We start from the raw sequence: 23,737 nt of genomic DNA, 5'->3' as shown, positions 1-23,737 counted from the left end.
GTTTTTTGTCTTTGTTTTTTTGTTTTTTTCTGAGGTTTGTTGGCCTATGTAAAACAGTGTGGATAGCAGTATATGTCCCTTTATAAAAATCGCTATTTAGACGAGCTTTGTCAACTGGGTTCAGGATCTTTATGCTTGTGTTCAGGAAGGTATCTGTGCTTTACAGGGGCTGCCTGGGGTGCAGAATTATCTTTGTTCACTTTCTAGTGTGAATCTCACTCCTCACTTAAAACCAGAACCAAGCCATAGAACACTCTTAAATTGATCAGAGAATGGAGTAGCCTGCGCACGAAAATAGACAGAAGAAAGCCTAGAACTTTCATTGTAGAAAGAAGGAGCCTAAACAGTCAGACAAAACAGTTACGATAATTTGAGACGTGTTCACCAAATGCTAGAATACTAGAACTAAAGAGTATATATAGTTCTTTAGAAGAGATGGTTTAGAGCTAACAGTGGCAATTGCACCACCAGCCTGTAAACCTTATTCTAAGACACTGTAAGTATTAGAAAAGGAGAAGCTTTAGATAATGTCATAGAGGATGGTTTTAGAATAATTTGAGGGAAGGAGGAAGGCTCAAGATACAGTAGAGTTGTATCACATGTGCAAGAAACTTATTTGACTAGAACCCCATCAGATGGCAAAGGGAGAATGAGGAAAGCAGGTGAGGAGTGTGGAGATGTGTCTGGCTCTGGGGTTAAGCCAGGGAGCAGGAAGTAGGAGACGCCATCTGCCACATCCTTCTGGCGTCTCCTGGTCCTGACAGGCCTCTCAGGAGCCAGTACTTCAAACCCCGTTTGCTCAAACAGCTCCCTAAATAGGCTTTACCAGAAAATGCTTTGATTTCTCAGTGAGTGGAAGAGTGATCCAAGGAGGGAAAATGGATATAGGGGAAAGCCCCATAAAGGGTTGGGGAAAGGGATGTGAACTGTAGGGCATTGTTCTAAGTGGCATTTAGTGATTTTTTTTCTTCAGAGATCATTAAAGACTATACAGGTCTGGAGATGATATACCCGTATATCCATTGATTGTTCTGTAAGTTCCTGTGTCTCTCCCTTATGTCTGTGGGGTCTTGGAAGTAGCCAGGATATTTCTCTCTGATCCTGAGACTTCTTTTCCTTCCGCTTTCATCCAAGTTGTTATCATTATGTCCAGCAGAGGGCAGGCTTCTGTCTGGATGACCCGCTTCCAGCCACCTGTGTTGGTGACTTGTTAACTCCTTGATGGTGTGTGAATATCACTGTACGATTTTGATATCTGTTTTAGTGTTGCAAAGCAGTCAATAGTGGCTGATAATAAATAGCACCTTCCACCTATCCCTTTGTTTGAGATCTCAGGTCGGCCCTCAGTGTTGGTTAAGGAATGGGAACACCTGAATTTCATCCCCATTTGTGGTGATGGCACCTTGTGGAATCTGGCTCATCACTCAATGTTTTGTGCCAAATAACAGCACTCTGACCACTCACTGCTGTCACTTCTGCTCTCACCACCAATGACAGTGAGTGCCTTCTTGGGGCTGGGGTTTAGGCTGGATTCTTTGCAGGCAAGAAATGCTTCTCTATGCAGACTTCTTGGGGCACATGATCTACCCAAGCTCAATGAGTTGGAGAGCTCACCTTTGTTTAGCCAAGTCTTGAGATTCCCTCACTCCTACATTTAGGCATAACCTATGACCTGCCTTTCTGAAAGTTTCTGTTAGCTTTTGAGTTATGTGCAGATTTCACTTCTTGCTCCTCAGAGAGAATATTCTTCAAGCTGGAGAGGTCAGGACAAGCCTTTCTTGCAAACCCCGTTCGTCTCAGAGGTAGCACGGGCCCAGGAGCACCTGGTAGGGCCACCTGCACCCCCTGCATTCACCCTTCAGCTCAAGTCTGCACCTGTCACTGTACTTCTTTTTATTTTCTTCCATGTCCAATAAACAGACACCTGTTCACACCACAGATCCTAACAATTCTGCCTTCTAGCTCTTATACTGGCCTCAGAATGATCTTACAAACTGTCAACAGAGATGCCCCTGCTTCCCCTTCTGCTCCACCTTTTCTCAGGTGCCCTCATTTCCTCCTTTGCTTGGATTTTACACGGGCTCCTCCCGTGCCATCTTGGTTTGCTTCACCTCTTTTCTCTTTTTAAGATAAATTAATTTTGTTTTTTCATAATATAAAATAATACATGCCCATTAATTTTCATTTTTTAACTCAAGTTAATTAGAAAATAGAAGTTGAGGGAAGAAGGAAACTACAATAAACACTCTCATCACCTACTAAACTGCACTGTCAATACCCTGGCATCTACCCTTGCTACTAAGCATGGCTCACAGGACCTGCAGTGCCAGCTTCCCCCAGGAGCTTGTTGGAAATGTAGAATTTCAGGCCTCTCCACTCCAGACCTATGGAATCAGAATCTGAATTTTAACCAGACCCCTCAATGTGATTAATATGCAGATTTATACACATATTAAAGTTTGAGAAGCACTGGTATTATGTATCTTTCCAGAAGTACATATGTGTGCATCTTTCTAACAGAATATACTGTTTTGTAACCTGTTTTTAAGCCTAGTAAGCTGTGCAGTGTTTTCATTTACATCATTTTATAAGGTCACTTTCGATAACTATGATTCTACTCTGCAGATACACCATTCCCCTCTTACTACCTCTTTAATGTCTTTTTTTATATTCCCATCCTCTAAGCCATTTTTCTATTTTGTGGTTCTTGTCACTTTGTGATTATAGAACTCGCATAATTTTCCTGGATTACCTTTGTCTGGCTGCAGACGTTTTTACCCATCCCTCTTATATGTTCACAACGTGCCTTAAAAAAATTTTTTTTAGGGGCGCCTGGGTGGCTCAGTCGGTTGAGCATCCGACTTCGGCTCAGGTCATGATCTTGCGGTTCGTGAGTTCAAGCCCTGCATCGGGCTCTGTGCTGATGGCTCAGAGCCTGGAGCCTGTTTCGGATTCTGTGTCTCCCCTCTCTGACCCTCCCCCGTTCATGCTCTGTCTCTTTCTGTCTCAAAAATAAATAAACGTTAAAAAAAAAATTTTTTTTTAATTTTTTAAAAATTTTTATTTTTGAGAGAGAGAGAGAGAAAGACAGGGCATGAGTGGGGGAGGGGCAGAGAGAGAGGGAGACACAGAATCAGAAGCAGGCCCCAGGCTCTGAGCTGTCAGCACAGAGCCCAACGCGGGGCTCGAACCCATGAGCCATGAGATCATGACCTGAGCCAAAGTCGGACACTTAACAGACTGAGCTCACCAAGTGCCCCTCACAACATGCCTTTTTGTAGAACATTCTTTCTGTTCAAAGGTCCTGTGTTCCTTCAGCAGAGACTCCTTCCCCACCAACCTCCTAGCATGGCCAGCAAGGATTTAGAGCCTGTTTTCCCCACATATGAACCTCTTTCTCTGCTTCCAGTGAAACCAGAACATTCAACTTAAAGATCTACATGGTCTTCCCACCCATCCCACCATCTGGTGACCAATGTATAAAGTATCTTGTAGTGCATTCACTGTATTATTACACTAGGCTTTAAAAAGATTCACACCAGTGGAAATGCTGTGTGTTGGCAGGAGTCAGTTACTCGTAACAAACATCCAGGATGACAGCACTAAACTGCTTAGGAACGAAAAAAGATAATTAATTGTCCAGAAGTCATCTGGAAATTTCATTCCCCTTGAAGCCAACATCTCACACAATCTTGACTGACCTCACTCAGTGTCAGAACAGAAAGGAAGCAGGGCTTGGGAGAGGGGAATATTGCTCTGTATCTCCTCTTGGGTATGGCCACATACAGCCTATAGATGTGAGAAAGACACATTTCACAAGCTACAGACAAGAAAAAGAATGCTGTGAACAGAGATTCTGAAGGCAAGAGGAATGGAAAGATTTAAAAGGCAAAATTTTAACCATGCATTACTAATGAGCTCAGTGAGGGGGAACATGGGGATAACTGAAGGAATTTTTAAATACAACAATGTGGCCACCTAGAAAAGTCTGTAATGGGCTCAAGAGTTTTAAAAGAAGGTGTACTGGTTGGTTCAATTCTGACACTATTTGTGCCGTGTGTGTTTTTTTCCATGCCACCAAGCACTTAACTCACTTCTGACATGATCTACCTGGAGACAGCATCAGATCCCACATGTTAAAGGCTCGATCCCATAAGACCGTCTCCCCTTCCTCATCAGATGCCAACTGCAAGTCTGAGTGCCTGTTACCTACACTTCTGACCAACCAGCTGTGGATCAGTGTTCCCACAATACCCTCCGTGGGTTGCATTAATTTGCTAGAGTGGCTCACAGAACTCAAATAGTGTACTCACTAGATCACCAGTTTATTATAAAAGCATGTAACTCATGAACAGCCAGTTGGAAGAGGCACACAGAGCAAGGCCCAAGGGAAGGTTGGGGAGTTTTCCTATGTTCTCTCCCAGGGAGCCACTCTCCCCAGCTCTCTGCATGTTCATCTGCCCAGAAGCTCTGTGAACTCTGTCTTTTTGGATTGTTATGGAGGCTTCATTACATCAGCATGATTGACTAAGTCATTGGCCATTGATGAATTCAACCTCCAGCCCCTCTCCCCTCCCCAGAGGTCAGGGGATGGGAACCGAAAATTCCAACCCTCTAATCACATGGTTGATTCTCCTGGCAACCAGCCCTCCATCCTCAGGCACTTTCCAAAAGTCACCTCTTTAATATAACAAAAGACACCTTTCTGTTCTCTTCACTTAGGAAATTCCAAGGCTTTTAAAAACTTTGTGTCAGGAAGGGGTAAGACCAAATATATATTTCTTGTTATAAATCACAGTATCACAGTTGGCTAAGGTTCTTCTGGAGTAAATCAGCCTCACTAGCTTAAGCAACAAAAGACAGCTTAGTGGAAGGATCCTGGGGTGTGTCATGGAATTCCAGGGTCAGAAGGAGTAAGAAGCAGGGAATTGTGGGGAACCACAGCAGCTGGAGCTTAGGGGCTTGCTTTTCAGACTACACATTAACAAAACTCCATCTTTATCTCTCACCTTCACTCTTTGCTGTGTGTGTCCATGTGCAGGCTTTCCCTCCTTCCCAGACAACATGACTGAAAATAGACTCAGCAGGCAGCTTCAAGTACATGTCACCGTTCAGCCATTTTGAAAGAGAAGGCGTGTATGCGCTCTTTCTCTGTCTCTGTCTCTCTCCCTCTCTCTCTCTCTTCACCAAATTGCAAATCCTGGGAAGGAACTGACTGATCCACTTGGATCATGTGTTTACTCCTGGACCAGTCAGCTGTAGCCAGGGATGGTGCTATAAACACAAATGTAACCCACTCTAACCACCCCCGGTGTAACCTGCACATGAGGGGTGTGAATGTTCCCAGAGAGGGGCTGCCTAAACAGTCCTGTAGTAGTTTTCATCCAAATGAGCATATAAACAAGGACAAATGTAGCTTATAGGAAAGACCAAGCCCACAATGGGCTCCCAACAACGACAGCAGCATCAACCTATGATCAAACTACAAAAAGAATAAAGAAAAGATAGGCTGTAAAATATCAACAAATGTCAAGGAGAAAGTAGAACTAAGAATTCCAAGTTCATCATTCAGGAGAATCTCTTCCAATAGAAAGGATGGGATGGACAAGCCTAAGACGGCACTCATTGCCTTCTGTCTCACCGCAATAAATAAACAGAACACCCACAAAACTATAAATGTTTTATTTGGTGTTTATTCAAACCCCATGCTCTTGTACATCATTATGTGGCCTCATCATAAATCCAAGGTCAGTCTTAAGTTCAAAAGATCTGTTTTAGTTCATGAACTCACTTGATAGCACATATGAGGGAAAAAATTATGGGTTATCTTGTCCATAAGCTCATTACAAGTTCCCGGTAATAAGACCTAACTGCCAAAGAGCATTGAACATACGCTTTAAAAAAGAGGAGGGAGGTTGTGTGTGTGTGAGTGCGTGTGTGTGAGTGTGAGTGTGTGTGTGTGTGTGTGTGTGTGTGTGTATGAATAACATTTGGGAAGTATAGAAAAGCACAAAGAAGAAAGTAGAAGTTTAGTCATGATTTCCCAAGGCAGCTCCAACTTCTATGAATGTTTTGGTGGATCCCCTTCCAGCCATTTATGCTCATGTGTGTGAGGTCCTCTGTTTTCAGTACAGTGTTCTTTTCTCTACTGTGCAGTTGAAGCCAGTGCCACCCCATGTCTGGTCTGCAGTCTGGCAGCACCACCATGCCCCGGAATCTTGCCAGAGATCATCTCTCTTCTTGGCCCTACTCCAGACCTACAGAATTCAATCTCTCAGGCTGGGGACCAGGCATCTGTGTTCCCACAAGCCCTCTGGGTGACTCAGATGCACAGGAAAGCTTGAGAAATGCTGGTCTGTACCTTTGCTACTCAAAATGTGCTCTGTGGACCGTTCCTGGACTAGGACAAGAGTAATACGAAACTGGAGAGGGAGCACCTGGGAACGTTTATGTTAATTCGATATGGCTGTGACATCCAAGCATGAAAGTTTTATTTTATTTTATACAACCAGTCCACAGGACTCCTTAAAAAATGGAGAAAGGGAAGTTCATGATTGGTGCCTGTAGGGAAAGGCAGGAATTGTCAATGAGGCTGTATTTTTTTATTTGAAAACAATACCCAAAATCACCAACAAAGAAGAACTGGGCTTTGGCAGCAGATAGTTTGAGAAGCACTGGTCTACTCCATCTGTGTGTGTTTCTTTCTTTCTTTCTTTCTTTCTTTCTTTCTTTCTTTCTTTCTTTCTTAACATTTATTTCTTTATTTTGAGAGAGAGAGAGAGAGAGAGAGTGAGCAGGGGAAGGCCAGAGAGAGAGGGAGAGAGAGAATCCAAAGCTAGCTCCACACTGTCAGCGCAGAGCCCAAAAAGCAGGGCTCAATCTCACCATGAGATCGTGACCTGAGCCTAAATCAAGAGTCAGACGCTTAACCAACTGAGCCACCCCGGCACCCCCATCTGTGTTTCTTTTTAGACAAAACTTTTGTTCCAAGGAGGACTCTGCCACAACTGGCAGCCAGTTGCAAGAGTGGCTTCTAAAATGAGTGCCTGCTCGTTTTGCTGGAAGTGGGAAAATTTGAACTTGGTGTGGAGGGTAGAGCAGGAGTAGACTTTGGCCTTTCATTAGGAACAAAGGAAGCCACTGTAGGATTTTAAAGCAGAGAAACGGCTTGATCAGACTTGTTCTTTGAAATGAGTGAGCAGGACTGGTCACCGGAAAGTGAGTTGGGAGGTGGTTGCCGTTGCCTGGTCAAAAGTTGATGGCATTTTAGGGTGGTGTTGGTGGGGACAAAGAAAAGTCAACAGATTCAAGAGATTTTGTTGACAGGTGTCAGGAGATGTGGGAGAGGATTAGCTCATTCCGTGGTTTGCCTTTGCTTCCTATATGCCTTAATACTGATGGTTTTTCAAGATAATCAGGTTTCTGTGCTATTTATTTAAATAAATGATAGGTAAGTGGTTGGATAGCTTCTATTTGCTTTTATCACACAGTCTGCTTGCTATCAGCTCTGCACATTACTTTGACTTTACCTGAATACCAAGAGAACATGTTTCCAGTCTTAATTTACTATAGAAAGTCTGGTTATTGGCCCTTTTTAAACATCCTACACCTTACGACCTGGGAACACAATTTTAATTATATTTCCAAAACAACAAAAAACCAATCCGAATACTGAATAGACTTTTTCTTTTAAATGTTTATTTATTTTTACGAGAGAGCGAGAGATAGAGAGCTAGCAGGGGTAGGGCGTAGAGAGAGGGAGACACAGAATCTGAGGCAGGCTCCAGACTCTGAGCTGTCAGCACAGAGCCTGGCATGGGCCTCAAACTCACGAACCGTGCAATCCTGACCTGAGGCGAAGTCAGGGGCTTCACTGAGCCACCCAGGTGCCTCTGAATACTTTATTGAAAATGTAATTTTGCCAGAAATATGCAGGTATAAAACCAATTAATTAAAATGTTAATATTGTTTATTACATATGATATGTGTGCTTACATACATGACTGCTAGTATCTGGTAGTTAAATCCAGTTTGTATGTATTCAGTGAACAACTCAGTGCCTAGCATGGTTCATGCAGTGATTCCCGAACTCTAGACTTAGTTGACCAGTAATATTTCTTATAATATAGGGTTGCCTACTTTTTATCTTATCAAGTAAGAGCCTAAAACCAAATAAAGAATTTTTATATCTACTTTATCATCATCAATTCAAAAACTTTAAAAACAATTAATATCAAAGTGTGGGAAGTAGTCAAGAAATGTTTCTCTATTTTCTCCATTACTTTTTTTAAAAAACAACTTTACTGGAGGCCTAATTTACACATAATAAAATGCACCCATCTTAAGTGAGAAAAAAAAAGTAGGAAGGATAAAATCTTAGAACAGTTGTAAAACCAACAGATTCAGTTTTTGAAGACTTCATGTGTTATGCCCAGAATTCGTGATCCCCAAAGACCACTAGGGAGCCGAGCCCGATGCAAAAGCGAAGAGCCTTTATTCGAGCTAGCTCGAGCTCAATCCCCTACCTGCACCAACGCAGCAGCGGTGAGATACCAGGGAAAGAGAGTGAGTTTCAAAAGGACAAAGGTTTTATTGGGGCCTGGGGGCAGTTGGTGAGGTAATGGCTATGGCCTCAGCCGATTGGCTGGGGAGGGGTCCTGGGGAAGGGTCCGGCAGGTGAGGGAGGGTTTACTCAAGGGGAGGAGGTGTGGTCAAGGTGAAGGACACAGAACAAGATGGAGTCGAGGGGAGGAGGTGTGGTCAAGGTGAAGGACACAGAACAAGATGGAGTCGGCTGGCGTAGGCCCGCCCTTTCACATGCATCTCCTTTAGTTTTCTGTTAGTGAAAATGACATCGGGGCTGGTCTACAGGTAGAATTTGGGATCCATGCACCATTCTAGGAGTGGCTGAGAAAGGATAGGTCTTCTCAAAACAGTGTAGGTAGGGAAAGAAAAAAATTTCCCCCTCTATCCTTCTAGAACCGTACCTCCCTCCCCTCAGTAAAAGATTAACCGGAGAAAAATAAAACCATTTTAATTATATAGCACACATAGGAACCCCACAAAGATATGAGGCTCAAAGGCAGCCAGATATTTGATGCTTATATACCCTTCTGAATTAAGGAAAGGGCTAGGTGTCAGGGACTGCAAAGGCAAGCCAGTGAAGGTAAGAGGAGGAAATGTTAGGTCAACAAAGGCTGCCGGGCGGGGAAGACCAGTTCTCTTTGTTGAAAAAATGATCTTTGGTCACCGCAGCCTTCCCAGCATAGGCCCCTTTTCTAATGTAAATCTCCCTTACAAAAGGGTTACTCCTCTTTTTTTTTTTTAATTGTTTTTAATGTTTATTTAAAAAAATTTTTTTAATGTTTATTCATTATTGAGAGATAGAGAGAAACTGAGCATGAACAGGGGAGGGGCAGAGAGAGGGGAAGACACAGAATCTGAAGCAGGCTCCAGGCTCTGAGCTGTCAGCACAGAGCCCGACGCGGGGCTCAAACTCACCAACCGTGAGATCATGACCTGAGCCGAAGTCGGCCGCCCAACCGACTGAGCCACCCAGGCGCCCCTTTAATGTTTATTTTGTTTTTGAGAGAGAGAGACAGACAGAGGTAGAGGCAGAGGCAGAGGCAGAGGCAGAGGCAGAGGTAGACAGGGCATGAGCGGGGGAGGGGCAGAGGGGGAAGCTGACAAAATCTGAAGCAGGCCCCAGGCTCTGAGCTGTCAGACCCTTAACCGACTGAACCGCCCAGGCGACCCGAGGGTTACTCCTGGTCTTTTCAGAGCTTCTCCTGTGTTGCAGTTTCTCAAAAATAATCAGCTCAAAATAAGCATGCCAACAAGGAATATTTGGGGTAGTATACTGTACTATTCTCCAACAGAGAAAATGCAGTGCTGGCCTTGAGGAGCCCTTCCTAGGGGCCCAGGAATGAAAGGTGAGGTCCCCAGCTAAGGCCTGATGATAGCTATGGGCTGGGGAGGGAATCACTCCTTCGTATGCATTTATTTATTTATTACCTCTTACCTGTCCACTTTTATCCTTTTTTAACCTGTTTAGCCTATCAGCTGATCACCGTGGTGATTGCAGCAGCAGGAGGCGGGCTTCTCCTTATTCTAGGCATTGCGCTGATTGTTACCTGCTGCCGGTGAGTGATGGGGGTTCACATTCTATTTCTCTTTGCCTGTGCTAAGCACAGGTCAGTTTTTACTCTTTTAAAGAATGGTTGGGGTGGTTCGCAGTATTAAATCATAATGTATGACTGAACCATTAAAAAAAGGAGAAAGGGAAATTCCTGATAGGTAGTGCCATTGAACAAAGAAAAGGATACCACATGGGACTTTATTTCCTTTACTAAAAGAGAATACCCAAAAGCACAAGCAACAAAAAAGTGATAGATTGGACTTCATCAAAAGTAAAAACTTCTGTGCTTCAAAGAACATTATCAAGAAAATGAAAACACAGCCCACTGAACAGGAGAAAGTGTGTGAAAGTCCTATGTCTAATAAGGGACTGTATCTAGAATATATTAAGAATTCTACAACTCAATAATAAAGATGCAACCTAATTTAAAAATGGGCAAAGAACTTGAATAGACATTTCGCCAAACGGGATAAACATATGGCCAGGAGGCACATGAAAGAATGCTCAGTATCATTAGCCATTAGGGAAATGCAAATGAAATTGCCATTAGATACCACTTCGCACCCACTAAAATGGCTATTTAAAAAAAAAGAAAGAAAGAAAATAGCAAATGTTGGTGAGGATGTGGAGAGATTAGAATGCTCACACTCTGCTGGTGGAAACACAAAATGGTGCAGCGGCTTTGAAAAAGTCTGGCAGTTCCTCAGAAAGTGAAACATAGTGTTGCCATTTGACCCAGCACCTCTGCTCTGAGGTAGCTACGGAGAGAACTGAATATGTGTGTCTACACATGTCTACACAGAAACATGTACATGAGTGTTCATAGCAGCATTATTCATAGGAGCCAAAAGGTGAAAAAAACCCCAATATCTACCAATTGACGACTAGATAGACAAGATGGGATATATCCACACAATGGAATATTATTCAACCATCAAAAGGAGCATAGTACTGACACAAGCTATAAAGTTTATGAACTTTGAAAATATACTAAGTGAAAGAAGTCAGTCACAAAAGACCACCTACTATATGATTCCATTTATATGAAATGTTCAAAATAGGCAAATCTAATAGAGGTCGAAAGTAGATTAATGGTTGTCTAGGGCTGGGGTGGAGGGGGAGTGGGGACTGGGGAGTAATGGCCAAGGAATAGGGGGTTTCTTTTTGGGGTGATGGAAGTGTAAAATTGATTGTGATGATGGTTGCACAAGTCTGAATATACTACAACCACTGGTGTGTACACTTTGGGCACATTTAGAAGCAAAGATGAAGAGGGTTACCTGAGATAATTTAGCAGTAAACAATTTGTAGCAGGCATATGGGGTGAGCAGGTGCTCAGCACAAGGCTTGGCTCTGGGCCTCTTGGAAGCCAGTGTGATTGAGTTTCTACTGGAAAAGGAAGAGAAAGGAAGGAGTTGGATTCTCAGTGATTATCTATTCAGATAAGAGAAAGTTATGACCTCTGATTTAGATGATTATAAATGGCAGGAATTTCTCTGACGCAACAGATGGATGGCACTTCCCAAAATAGCAAGTTATCTTTTCGACCGTTGGCATGAATGACATTTTAAGATATCCTTCACCTCTAGGAAGGCTGCAGAGAGCAGTGTACCCTAACTGCCCATTCGGGAACATGGTCCTTTGCCTGTCATTTACAAAGTTACCACCAAATCATCAAAGACAAACTATGAGTGGAAATAAAATCCTGGGTATGAGACTAGAAGCTAGAGGGATTAAACCTCAAGGAGACGTAAGTCTCATATTTGCTAAGGGTGCAGTACCAGGTAGTATAACCGCCTGGAGAAGGAGCCTGTGACCATGGGCTGCAAAGGGAAGGTGACTGTGAATTAGTAAGTCATTGTTTGAAACCGGACGCCCTGCCCTCCAGGGAGCAACACAGTGGCAGGTCTGTTCTTAACGTGCAAGGAAAGACAACGCCTAAGCCACATGCTGGACATTTGGTTTTATGACCCTGAGTCATTTCATGCCTTCCCAGAAAGTTTATTTATAGGAAAGTGAGGTAAAAAGGAAGAAACTTCAGAATATCTTACCCAGGGCAAGTGTAACTAAAAATGTCTGATCCCAGGCCCATTCGATAAGTGAATCACACATATTTCTTTTTTTTTTTTTTACCGTTTATTTATTTTGAGAGAAAGAGAGAAGGGGAGGGGCAGAGAGAGAGGGAGAGAAGATCCCAAGCAGGTCCTGTACTGTCAGCACAGAGCCTGATCTGGGGCTTGATCCCATGAACTGTGAGATCATGACCTGAGCCAAAACCAAGAGTCTGACACTTAAGCAACTGAGCCACCCAGGCACCCCGAATCACACATATTTCAACCATTTCTAGCTAGTGAACCCTCACAGGTAGGGAACTTATCCTGGGCTTTCCCTAACCTGCTGAAAGGAGAATATGTGTGGGAACTATAAACAGGTGGGCATTTTTGCAGGTGAAATATCCTGTTTTTATGGTCTGTGAAGTAGCCTCATGTGGTAAAATGGCACTGGCTGGTGAAGCGGGAGGCCTGAACTCTAGTCCCACTTTGCTAGTAGCAAAATGTGACCTGGGGAACAAGTCTCATCTCTTTGCAAAGCCAGAACTGTCTCATCCCCAGAGCTCCTCTTTTTAGTAAATCTTGGTGTGATCTAGAAGCTTCCATGTACATTCTCGTGCTCAGGCAGGTTTGGAACCACTGGACTGAAGAATCCTAAAGGCCCTTTGGTGCCAGCATTCTGGGAATTTATGACCCTGATTTCCCTGGCTCCACCGTGAGGCAGCAACCTCTGTCCCCAGAAGAGACTGTCTGCCTCGCTGCAGCTGTGTTTGTCCTCTCTGTCCCTGGTAACCTGTCCCTTCGAGTTGGAAGACTTTTTTGTTTTGCATTTTTTTTTTTTGCATCTAATTGAATTTTCACTTGTTTTAGGCAAACACTAAAAATAATAATAATGCCATTTTTCAGTGGACATCTACAGAAGAATATAATGGTAGCTTTCAGTCTAATTTACCTTCTAAAATAATAGAATGTGCTTTCACAGATATCATTTCTTTACAGAACTTATTCATTTAAATTTCCAAATGTTTTTCATTCCACAGAAAGAGTAAAAATGACATAAGCAAACTCATCTTCAAAAGTGGGGATTTCCAAATGTCTCCCTATGCTGAGTACCCCAAGAACCCTCGCTCACAAGACTGGGGCCGAGAAGCTATTGAAATGCATGAGAATGGAAGTACCAAAAACCTCCTCCAGATGACGGATGTGTATTACTCGGTGCGTATCCCTTTGCCTGGTGCAGCTCAGGCTCGAGTTCCCTCTGACGATTCCCTCTGGACTGTGTTTGGTGGTAAAGACGCTACCAGTCAGTTGAGGGTTTAAGAGAATGGTGGCATGAGCCTCTTATTTACATAATTTAATATTCAGTTTACTTACGATCTATTTGCATGGTGTCTATTAGTTTTGACATCAAGATATAAAGGATATTTCCACAGAACACATTACTTTCATGGGGTCGTAGCAGTAACCCTTCTTGTTATGGAATTTGCTTTTAAGATATAAGATTGGAAACTGAGAGAAAATTCAGTGACATTTAGCCTGTGGCCCTTGCACATGCTTTACCTCCTGTGGTTTGGGTAGTTAAAACTGGGGGATTGGAAACAGGTATAAAGAGAACAATTCAATGTCATCCTCAACAAGCACTTCTCAGAGGTTTAGAAGAGTATTCACTCAGTAGGTCTTCAATAATTGACTGCACCCAGCCCTGGACTGCATCATTTGGAAAGCTGGTAGACTACCTTGAACCCTTGCTCCTTCTGTCCCGCATTGAATAACCCCTGTCTTATTCCCATGTGCTGCCTGGTTCATTTCACCATCACGCTGCCTCAGCCCTCCAGCAAACACAACCCTGAGCTGAAAAGTAAACAGACATAGGTGACCTCTCATCCCATGTAGACCCGTTTGAGGTAGCAATAAACATGAAACCTTGCCCTGTGGGAACTTAATAGCACTAGGCAATCCTGTGACAGAAGTCACAACACCTCTGGTTACTATGGGGACTAACCATGAGGGTTCAGACTTTGGATGGGAGGGGTTCACGCTAAGGATGCTGTTGTTAACAGTGGACCCTTTGAAGAACTTGAAACTGGAGGAAGAACAAGGGGAATAAGGGGAAAAATAAACACAGACACAAACAGCGCTAGTTGAAATGTTCCCACTGATGTTTCTGCGTAAGTGCTTTGCTTCCTTCTCAGTCTGGGAACTCCTTTTACTCTAATAACTGCAGCCATGTATCTGCAGATATCTGCTAACCAAGCAGGGGGCTTACCCAAGTGTGCCCGCACACTTGCACATTTTACTAGGGACTCTTCACCCCAGCGTGGTGAGATCACATAGGGACAAACAGACCCGTGGTGTCGTAGGACCAACTTCTCTTCGTTTCCATGGAGTTAGCTAAAGAGTTGCCTTAAATAGATATCATCAGGAACTTAGACCAGCCCCATCTGCACATCGGAAATAGGCTGAGCAGTCTGTAGAAGCAGGGCCTACGCTTATGGCGTGAAGCAGCTTGTCACCTGAGAAGGCTGTCCCTCACAGTGGTCTCAGGTGTATTTTGGGCACCCCTAGGATTCATGTTCATTATATGCCGTATCCAGTGTTTTCTTTCTGCCAGGCAAGCATTTTCTCCTGGTGGTCCTCAGTGGGGCCTCCTCAAAGTAGCCATGTCATTCCTTGGGGGCTTCTTTTGCACATCAGCTAGGTAGTCATGATGCTCTCAGCTAGGATCTGGTCAGAGACACCCGAGAATCACTGTTGGCCTCCCGCCCTGAGGTACTCACTCCACCTTTGACAGCTGGTCCTATGACCTTGCAAAAGGCAACTCCCCATTCATGGCAGAGACAGTAGTGTTCTGCTAAATGCCAGGGAGGATTTAAAGCCATTGTGGTCTACAGAGACAGACACACCTGGTAATAATCAAGTAATAATCTTGATAATTAGCCCAGGTCTTTTCCTGTGTTGGTCTAAAATTGCTGGGCTCCCCTTGATAGTTTTTTTAATCTCCTTGTAAAATATAGGCAGGGGCACCTGGGTGGCACAGTCAGCTAAGTGTCCAACTCTGGATCTCAGCTCAGGTCTTGATCTCAGGGTCATGAGTTCAAGCCTGCACTGAGTTCCATGCTGGGCATGAAGCCTACTAAGAAAAAGGAGAGGAGGGGAGAGGAGAGGAGGGGAGGGGAGGGGAGGGGAGGGGAAAAGAAAGAAGGAAAGAAAGAAAGAAAGAAAGAAAGAAAGAAAGAAAGAAAGAAAGAAAGAAAGAAAGAAAGAAAGAAAGAAAGAAAGAAAGAAAGAAAGAAAGAAAGAAAGAAAGAAAGAAAGAAAGAAAGAAGAAAGAAAGAAAAGAAAAGAAAAGAAAAGAAAAGAAAAGAAAAGAAAGGGAGGGAGGGAGGGAAGGAAGAAAGAAAGAGAGGGAGGGAGGGAGGAAAAGAAAGAGAGAGGAAGGAAGGAAAGAGGGAGGGAGGAAGGAAGGAAGGAGAGAAAGAAAAGAAAGCAAGAAAGAAAAGAGATAAAAAATGAATTATAGGCAAAAGTATCCCAGGGTTCACAAAAGGAGGGCCTGGAAGGTCCTGACTTCTGGGTCGGGCCCTGCTCTGCTGTGTTTAGCTGCCTCCATCGTAGGTTTGTTAAAACATAGCATTACTCTTTTTTTTTTTTTAATTTTTTTTTTAACGTTTTTATTTATTTTTGAGACAGAGAGAGACAGAGTATGAACAGGGGAGAGGCAGAGAAAGAGGGAGACACAGAATCTGAAACAGGCTCCAGGCTCTGAGCTGTCAGCACAGAGCCCGACGCGGGGCTGGAACTCACGGACCATGAGATCATGACCTGAGCTGAAGTCGGACGCTCAACCGACCAAGCCACCCAGGCGCCCCAGAACATAGCATTATTCTTAAAGAAACAAAACCACACACACATTAAATTAGATCCATGAATAATAAATTGACTTTTCTCCTTTTCTTTCTGACCACCAGCCCACAGGTGTAAGGAATCCTGAACTTGAACGAAATGGACTCTACCCGGCCTACACTGGACTGCCGGGGTCACGGCACTCGTGCATCTTCCCTGGACAGTATAACCCATCTTTCATCAGTGATGAGAGCAGGAGAAGAGACTATTTCTAAGTGCGGAAGAGAGAGGGAGGGCCCACTGCTCTGAGCAACTTGCGGGATCTCGGCTGCTCAGAGTACTGTACCAGGGGGGCCCGCGAATACTGGCTGCTCCCAGGACTCGCGGAGCCACATGTGAATGGCAAGCAGGAAGCGGGACAGGCGTGAGGGGCATAACCACAGTGGAAGGAGACGGATGGATGCGGGGACGTGGAACTGAGGGCTGCTTGTTAGGCACCTTCACTGTTACTGTGAACGTGAACGTGGGCCGGTACCAGGAGTCTCTGAGTTCAGCAGCCGCCACCGGCCGAGGGCTGACTGTTAGCCAGGCACATGGTCAGGCACCTTCACCAGGACCTAGTCTTTCCTCAGTTTGCACTTTAGTAAATTGGATAGGGAGGTCTCCTTTTGGATTTGTTTCAAGACTGTTCCAGAAAGAAGGCCTCTCTTCCTCAGACACTTCCATAGGCCTCAGTTGGGTGGTGGTTAATTTACGGCAGAGCACTGGCTCTTTTGTTGTGTTCCTGCCCAGTATCTACATGCTCAACAACAGATGACGATGATAAACATACCGCTAAGGTTTGGAGATGCTGTAGGGGAACATACAGTATTTTTGTGGGCTTCTAAGTCTCCTGCAGTTTCCAAGCCCACCCTCAAAATGAGGAATTGAAATTTATGAGGCACAGCACACACTCCACTTTGTTTTTTAATCAAGGTGACACGTTTATTTAGGAGTATTTTTTCCCTCTGCAGTTACATCCCACTTTTTCAGATAAGTCTGGATCCGGGCAAAACAAGCTCCACGTGGGTTTCAGTAGAGGCGCCCCCTTGCCTGTGGTGAGGCCCAGCAGGCAGCAGTGGGCACAGGCGCTGGGCGAGGGCCCTGGTGGGGGACTCTCAGAGCTGGAGGCGGTGGGGTGCTTCTCGTCCCTGAGCACCTCGCCCCCCACCTTTGAGGCCCAAGTACTATGTGTATGCAGTAGAAATGGAGAGCAGAATGCAGATTGGGTCTGAGGGGCGTTCCACCACTAATGGAAAAGCAGCCTGATGGAGTCCCCGCAGCTGAATGTGGTGAAAGGAGCAGGCTGATGGGGCACGTTCAGTTTCCTGAAACCCAGTGCTTTGGGAAGCCATGTGGGTTCCTGAGGAAGCCTAGGGAGCTGGGATAGAGCCACACGTCCCGTCTGTGAGTCTGCTTCCTTACTAGTGCAGCCTTCTTTGATTGTATCCCAGATCTTGTCCACTGACTCAGTGCGAACTTTCAACCAACTGCTCAAAGCTGTTTATTCACTGAATAACTTATTTTCACTCATGCAGTAATTTGTACCTCTTTACACTACTGCATGGTTCCCTCCAGAAACATCATTTAAGTCAGCATTGGAGAGCTAAAGACTTGTGGCCAGTTAAGGAGTTGAGAGTTTGCCTTTGGGAAGGAAATTCCACCTGTCTTATTTATTATGCCTGCGAGATGGGTCCTGGGAGGAGGGGGCATACCCCGTACTCAGCGTCTTTAACTGCTGCTTGGGGAACTGCAGTGGTTCTCATCATCTGCTTTTGAAACATCCTGTTTTGGGATGAGAACACAGTGGCAAAAGAATTGTTCCCATCCTGAAGCTTGGAGCTCCGTGGCACCTGCAGCATTTATGGAAGCGGTGTAGCCTTCGGGGACAGTTCAGTCTTGGGTGTGGTTGTTTTCTCAGAGTTCTCTTTTTAGAATGCATCTCATCCTTATTCTTATGTAATCCTCGTCCTAACAGTCTTAAGTGTCAACTCCTGTGTCCCAGGGTCTCCACGAGCCAGGAACACAAATCAGGTGTGATGCTTCTTAGTCGTTAAATTGCACTCATCTCCCGAGAAACGCAAACAATTCTGTTTTTGTCAGTGGATGCCGACTTAAAATTTCAGAGCATCACCTTTCAGAATCCTTGGGTCTTGGATCTCTCTGGGGAAGCAAACAGCCCTTTGTGCCTCCTGGTCTTGCATCTAACTGGAGAGCTCTGAGCCCCTGCACTCCGGCTCACCGTAGCCGACAGGCTTGGCTGTCTCGCGAGTAGCCTAGCTTCCTGGCTCTCGATATTGATCCTTGCTCCTCCCAGGGACCCAGAGCCATGGCGGGGAGCTATTCCCAGGCTTACTCAGCTAAGGGTGTTGGATGACATCACAGCTGACAAATCATCTCCTGTGTCAGGACTAGAAGCTAGAAGTTACATAAAATGAAGTGTTCTGTCTCAAAAGCATTCTTGGGAAGAATCCCAAAGTCCAGAAAACAGTGTCCTGTGAGTTCCAAGAATGCTTTCCTGTGAGTACGTTTTGTGCACATGAAATGGATTAAGAATATTGTTTTTCATTTACTGTGAAAAAAGGAGGACCCGTACAATGTTAAGTTCATATGTATCTCATTTCTAGGAGGCTGTGGGGTTGGAGAAAGTGTATCTCAAAAGCGTGAGGGTCTAAGAAGGTATGCAAACAGCATGATTGTTATCCGGTGCCAGCTGCCACCCTGAGTGAGGAAGGGAGAGGCTGGCTTTGCCCCGGCCTGGGGTTAATACCTCCTAAAGGACCCTGCCTGGGCCTAGGGCAAACAACCAATAGGACAGCAGCAGCTGCTGGATTGAAGGGACAGGGCTGGGGGCACCCGTGGCAAGCAGAAGCTCTCAGCTCCCATATAGGTGCTCGGTATCAGCCCCTGTACCTGGAATGTGTGATCCGTGCCCATAGAAATACCATGGTCCTGCCTCCCTGGGGCCCCACAGCTAGGGGAAGGTGGAAGGGAAAAGTGACACTTAACTGCTCTTGAGAGGCTTAAACTTCTGCAGGGAGAGCTGACTGAATAGAAACCATGCATCCTGTAGCAAGCGGAAGCACTTTGCTGGGACTCTCAGAGCAGGGTGGGACTCACCTGCCAGCCACTTGGCAACTGTGGGTTTTGTTTAAACTCCAGGGGCTCTTATTTCTCCTGTCTTTTCCTCTCTGCCCCATGAGTCAGCCCAGGACACTGGAGACAACTTAAGAAGTCTACCTGTCACAGCCAGAATCTCTGGTGGTTTCCACTATGGCCAGGCTCTGTGCAATGTCCCTGGCCTCACTCACCACACCCTTGTGAAGTATGCATGAGAGTGTCTGTTTCTTGTACGTGTGAACTTCCAGAGAGGAAAAATATCTTGCCTTGGAGAGCCAGGATTCAAACCCTTCTCCCTGCCTTGCCATCATGGTGAATGCCTCGCCGTCTAAGTGTACCTTAAATGTCAAAGAGGGCTTGAGAGACTGGGCTTAAAATATACTTAAGAAAAAAATAAATAACCTTAATATTATTAAGCATTAACTAAACTAATGAGATGAAATGCAAAAAAAAAAAAAAAGGTTGAATCCTTTTGGAAAAAGTCCTTTCGGGTTTGTTATTGCATATATTTCTTGGACACTTGAGGTCATCATTAATAGCGACTGGCTTGTGCTTAGCAAGAAGCATACTGGTGCATGGCTTTGAGTGTAGGAAGGGTAAGGCGATGACCCAGGTTTCTGACAAACACAGCCAGACTTAGATGTCCATCTCAAGGCTGTTTGGCCTTGTTCCCATGGTAAGGCCATGGCTCCCACATACTGGAAGCACATTTTTGTGAACGTTATCAGAAATTGGGAACATATTCAGTTGAATGTCTTAAATGCTGACAAATCTTCCTTCTTTGACGAAATTTTATTTTCAGAAGCAGCTAAGTCATTTAGAGCCAAAATTGTTGAATGGGTAGTGTAATCAAGCTGGCTGATAGCATTTGAAATTATAAACAAAGATGTGAGTATTAAGCTCTTCAAGAGGTAATTCTTAAGAAGTTGGCCCAAACAGAAGGGCAGCATCTTTGCAAGACAAGGCAGGATGGCTGCCAGAGAAAATGTTTTTGAAGGACGATATTTTTCAGATGTCAAAGTTCCCAGAGCAGGCACATGAGGGTCATCCCTCACACGTGGCTTTGTGGGGCCTCCATGAAGCCATCTTGCCCACTGGCGAAGTGCCCAGGTGCGCGGTAACTCTGGGAACTTTGCCTGAAGAAGCCAAAGCTGAGCATTCTAGTTGCTCCTGGCTTAGGTCAGCCCAGTGTACCCCAAAGTAGGGTTGAGACCCATAGTTCTAAGATACTTACACTGATTTCAAAGCAAGAGTACTTCTTTGGAGACAGAAAGAATACAAAGTTCAGTATTTTCTATCTTTAAAACTGCCCTTAATATCAAAGATATTTTTCTATGTGAAGACTTGTGTGGAGTTAAAAGGGACCTGTCCTTTCCTCCTTCTTGACAAAGCATCATTCTGAGGCTCTCATGTGCCTTTTTGGAAGAGAGAGATGGTTTTGTAGAATTGTCTTTTGAGTATGTGTTCTGTTTTTCTCTTTTTTTTTTTTTTCCTTAAATCCCCAGAGAAGGAAACTGGTTAAAATACTAGAAACATCAAAGTATTAAATGCCAGTGAATTTGTTGTGCTAAAATATCTTTTCAATAGTGTTATCATCCATCCTAGTTGGTGTCAACTGCTCACAGAAAAGCCTGTGAAACCAAAGGGGACAATTAAGGTTTACAAAGAGACAGGTCTTAGACCAGCTTTGTCCTCTCTGCATTTTTTAAGAGGCTTTCAAAGGATCTGCATATTAGATTCTGGTTTTATATGTATTTTTGGACATGCACTGCAGGTGCAGAGTTCTTGTGTAGGAAGGATGGGACTGGACAGAAGTGGGATGGAACCAGGTCTGCCTGGGAAACTAACACAGATTTCTGTATTACCTTGGCCTGTTTCTTTAAAAAAAAAAAAAAAAAAGATGTCTTTCATCCTGGGTTGCTGTGAGTTTTGTTACTGTTTGTGTCGCTGGATTTATGGTTAAATGAAGCATGTAGCTGGGATATGAACTTCTTGAGTTTTCACATTGTCCCGAGTTTCTTTTTGCAAACCTTTAAACCTTAGCCCCTGGTTGATTGTGTTAAAACCATTATGAGAATGTTATTTAAAGTTGTATTATAATTGCAACCTCCACTAATTATTCAGTACTGTAGCAGCAAAGTATTATTTGTAAGAATTTCGTTATTTTTATACTTATACCTACTTTAAGTCTGGCGTTCTAGTCAGTAAATGATGCAATAAAATGAATATCATTTTCCTTGTGTGTTTTTCTCATACTAACAAGCTAATTAGACCAGAGTACAGCGAGTTACCCTTCACAAGTTAACAGTGGGACTGTGCAGTGAACTCTTGCATGGCAAATCTAGGGATTGAGTCATTTCTGTATCCTCAGTGCCCAGCACAGTGAGGAAAGACACTTTTGATGATGGGTGGATGGACAGTCACACTGACCTAAATGATAAAAAGCCTAATTCAGGTATAACACCTGCTTTTGTTTACCTTACTTTTCTTTCTGTGGATTGGAGAGTTTAGGTAACCAATTCAGATGTTAAACATTTCCTCCTGAATGGCCCCCTCCACCACCCCAGGCCAACTCTTCCCATCTAGGAGGGGGAAGGGCTATAAGCATATCTGTGCTCTGTGGCAGGGAGAATTCGTGGAACTTGAAGAGATGGGCCATGAGCCTGAGCCTTACCCTTATGCCGGCCAGTGAATGTGGCTGCCTGGCTAGATGTATGTTCATTAATTATTTGCTTCCTTCAGTGCCTTTCATGACAGGGATGGATGAACCTCTTGGATGCTTTATGACAGAAACGTTGGGCACTAGGAGAGGCTAATAATGGCAGCTTGGTGCATGATGGTGAACTTCGGGCAGACTAGATCAGGGTTGCAGTCCCTCAAACATCTCAGAATGGAGATGACCAGCAGCACTCTCCTGTCCTGACCCAGCTCCCCCCAACTCCGCTTTCCCAGGCCACCCCAACTGAGATCTTCACAGGAGTCCAGGACTGACCCCTCTCTTTTTCCTACCCAGCTCAGCCAGACGTGATAAACATCATGGCGTTTTCAGACCCACTCACCCCTGGTATCTGTTTGGGACCTAAAACGGGTCCAACGCTGTCCACTGACAAGCTGGCCGGAGCGCTTGCCCTTCTTGTGCATCTGACCCGGGAATGTTGTGCCTCCACCTCAGGCATCGATTTGCCAGTAAGTAAAGACCTAAAAAATATCTGTAAAAGGACTTCACCAATGTACACGGAGTTGTTCCAGTTGCTTGGGAAGTGACGAAAGGTAAGGGGCATAATCTATAGATTAGATAGGCCAGAGTCCTTCTGTACGGGGTACTAGATGGCCAAGATATCTCTGACATCCCCAGAACTGGGTTGTGGCATCATGCAACCATCTCACTCAGCAAGCATGAACTCCAGAAAGAAGAGAGATGCCAGGAATAAAGACACTTGTTGATTTTTATTGCCCTCATAAAAACTTAAAGTACCATCAGAAGACCTGGGCTCTGACCACTGGTAAAGACATTCTCTAAATGTCATGGCTGTTTGTCCCAGATCATGATGTCAGACCGAAGTTGATTCATTAGTAACTGGTCCCAAAGACCTTGGACTTGCTGTCAAAGTATTGACAATTCCCTTCCCCGTCCCTCCACCTGCTCCCCATATCATGAAGGGATTAATGAGTGCAAAATTGTAAACTCTGGGGGTGGGAATGGAGCCTGTCCTATTGAATATTATATGTTCAGTGCCTGGTGCCTAACAGGCATTTGCTAAAACACAATGAGTGAATAAGTGGGAAGCTGAAACATTGCAACAGGAGAAATACACTGAAGTTGGAGGTCCTGGAGACTTAGTCGCTCCAGTAGCTGCAGGCTGGAGGCTCCATGATAGCAAGTATGCACACGGCTGTGACACACACTGAACAGGAACCCTTAGCAAAGATCTCTTGTAGCAAAGCCCAAGCAGGGCTTTAAAGATGTGCCAGGAAGCCCTTTGCCTGGTGGATTGTGGAACAATGGTACGATGAAATACTATTCAGCAAAGAAAAGGAACCAACTATCGCAGCAGGCAGCACCCCTTGCGAGAGTCTCACAACCATTGTGCTAAGTGAAAAGAGCCAGACATAAAAGCCTTCATACTGTATAATTCCATCTATATTACATTCCAGAAAAGACAAAACTGTGGGGACAGGAAAACAGATGAGTGGTTGCTTGGAGGTAGGGAGGGGCATTTCTGCTGTTCTCTAAACATTTCCAGCTTTCCTCCTTCCAGGCACATGGTAGGATGCACTCCCCGCCTCTTTTCAAATAGGGCCATGTGACTTGCTTTGACCAAAGAAATGTGAGTGGAAGCGAAATGTAACACTTCTGGGAAGACCCTTTAAGAGCCAGTGTGTAAGGTTCACTCCTCTTGTCTCAGCAGTCATGGAAATACATGTTGAAGTGCAGCCACTACTGTTGGCCTGGGACCCTGGCTCATCGGGCTTAGAGATATCCTTTTGCTTTGTTATGTACTGAGATTTAGGAGTCATTTACTGCAGCATTACCTGGTCCATCCTG

General features: G+C 44.5%; 1 protein-coding gene across 2 annotated transcripts in view; it reads left to right on the top strand.

The window, feature by feature from the left end:
- HEG1 (heart development protein with EGF like domains 1) overlaps positions 1–21,427 on the top strand; it is a 90,138-nt gene extending 68,711 nt beyond the window's left edge. For both annotated transcript variants that reach the window (XM_043594395.1, XM_043594394.1), the window contains exons 16-18: positions 10,055–10,142; positions 13,230–13,404; positions 16,158–21,427. In XM_043594395.1, the coding sequence (XP_043450330.1) occupies positions 10,055–10,142; positions 13,230–13,404; positions 16,158–16,307 (413 nt within the window). In that variant the 3' untranslated portion in view covers positions 16,308–21,427. The remainder of the gene's footprint in view (positions 1–10,054; positions 10,143–13,229; positions 13,405–16,157) is intronic.
- Positions 21,428–23,737: the final 2,310 nt, after the last annotated feature.

This window comes from Prionailurus bengalensis, chromosome C2 (assembly GCF_016509475.1).
Source record: "Prionailurus bengalensis isolate Pbe53 chromosome C2, Fcat_Pben_1.1_paternal_pri, whole genome shotgun sequence".
NCBI classification, from domain to species: domain Eukaryota; kingdom Metazoa; phylum Chordata; class Mammalia; order Carnivora; family Felidae; genus Prionailurus; species Prionailurus bengalensis.
The sequence above is the reverse complement of the archived record's forward strand: the minus strand, read 5'-3'. Positions and strand labels throughout refer to the sequence as shown.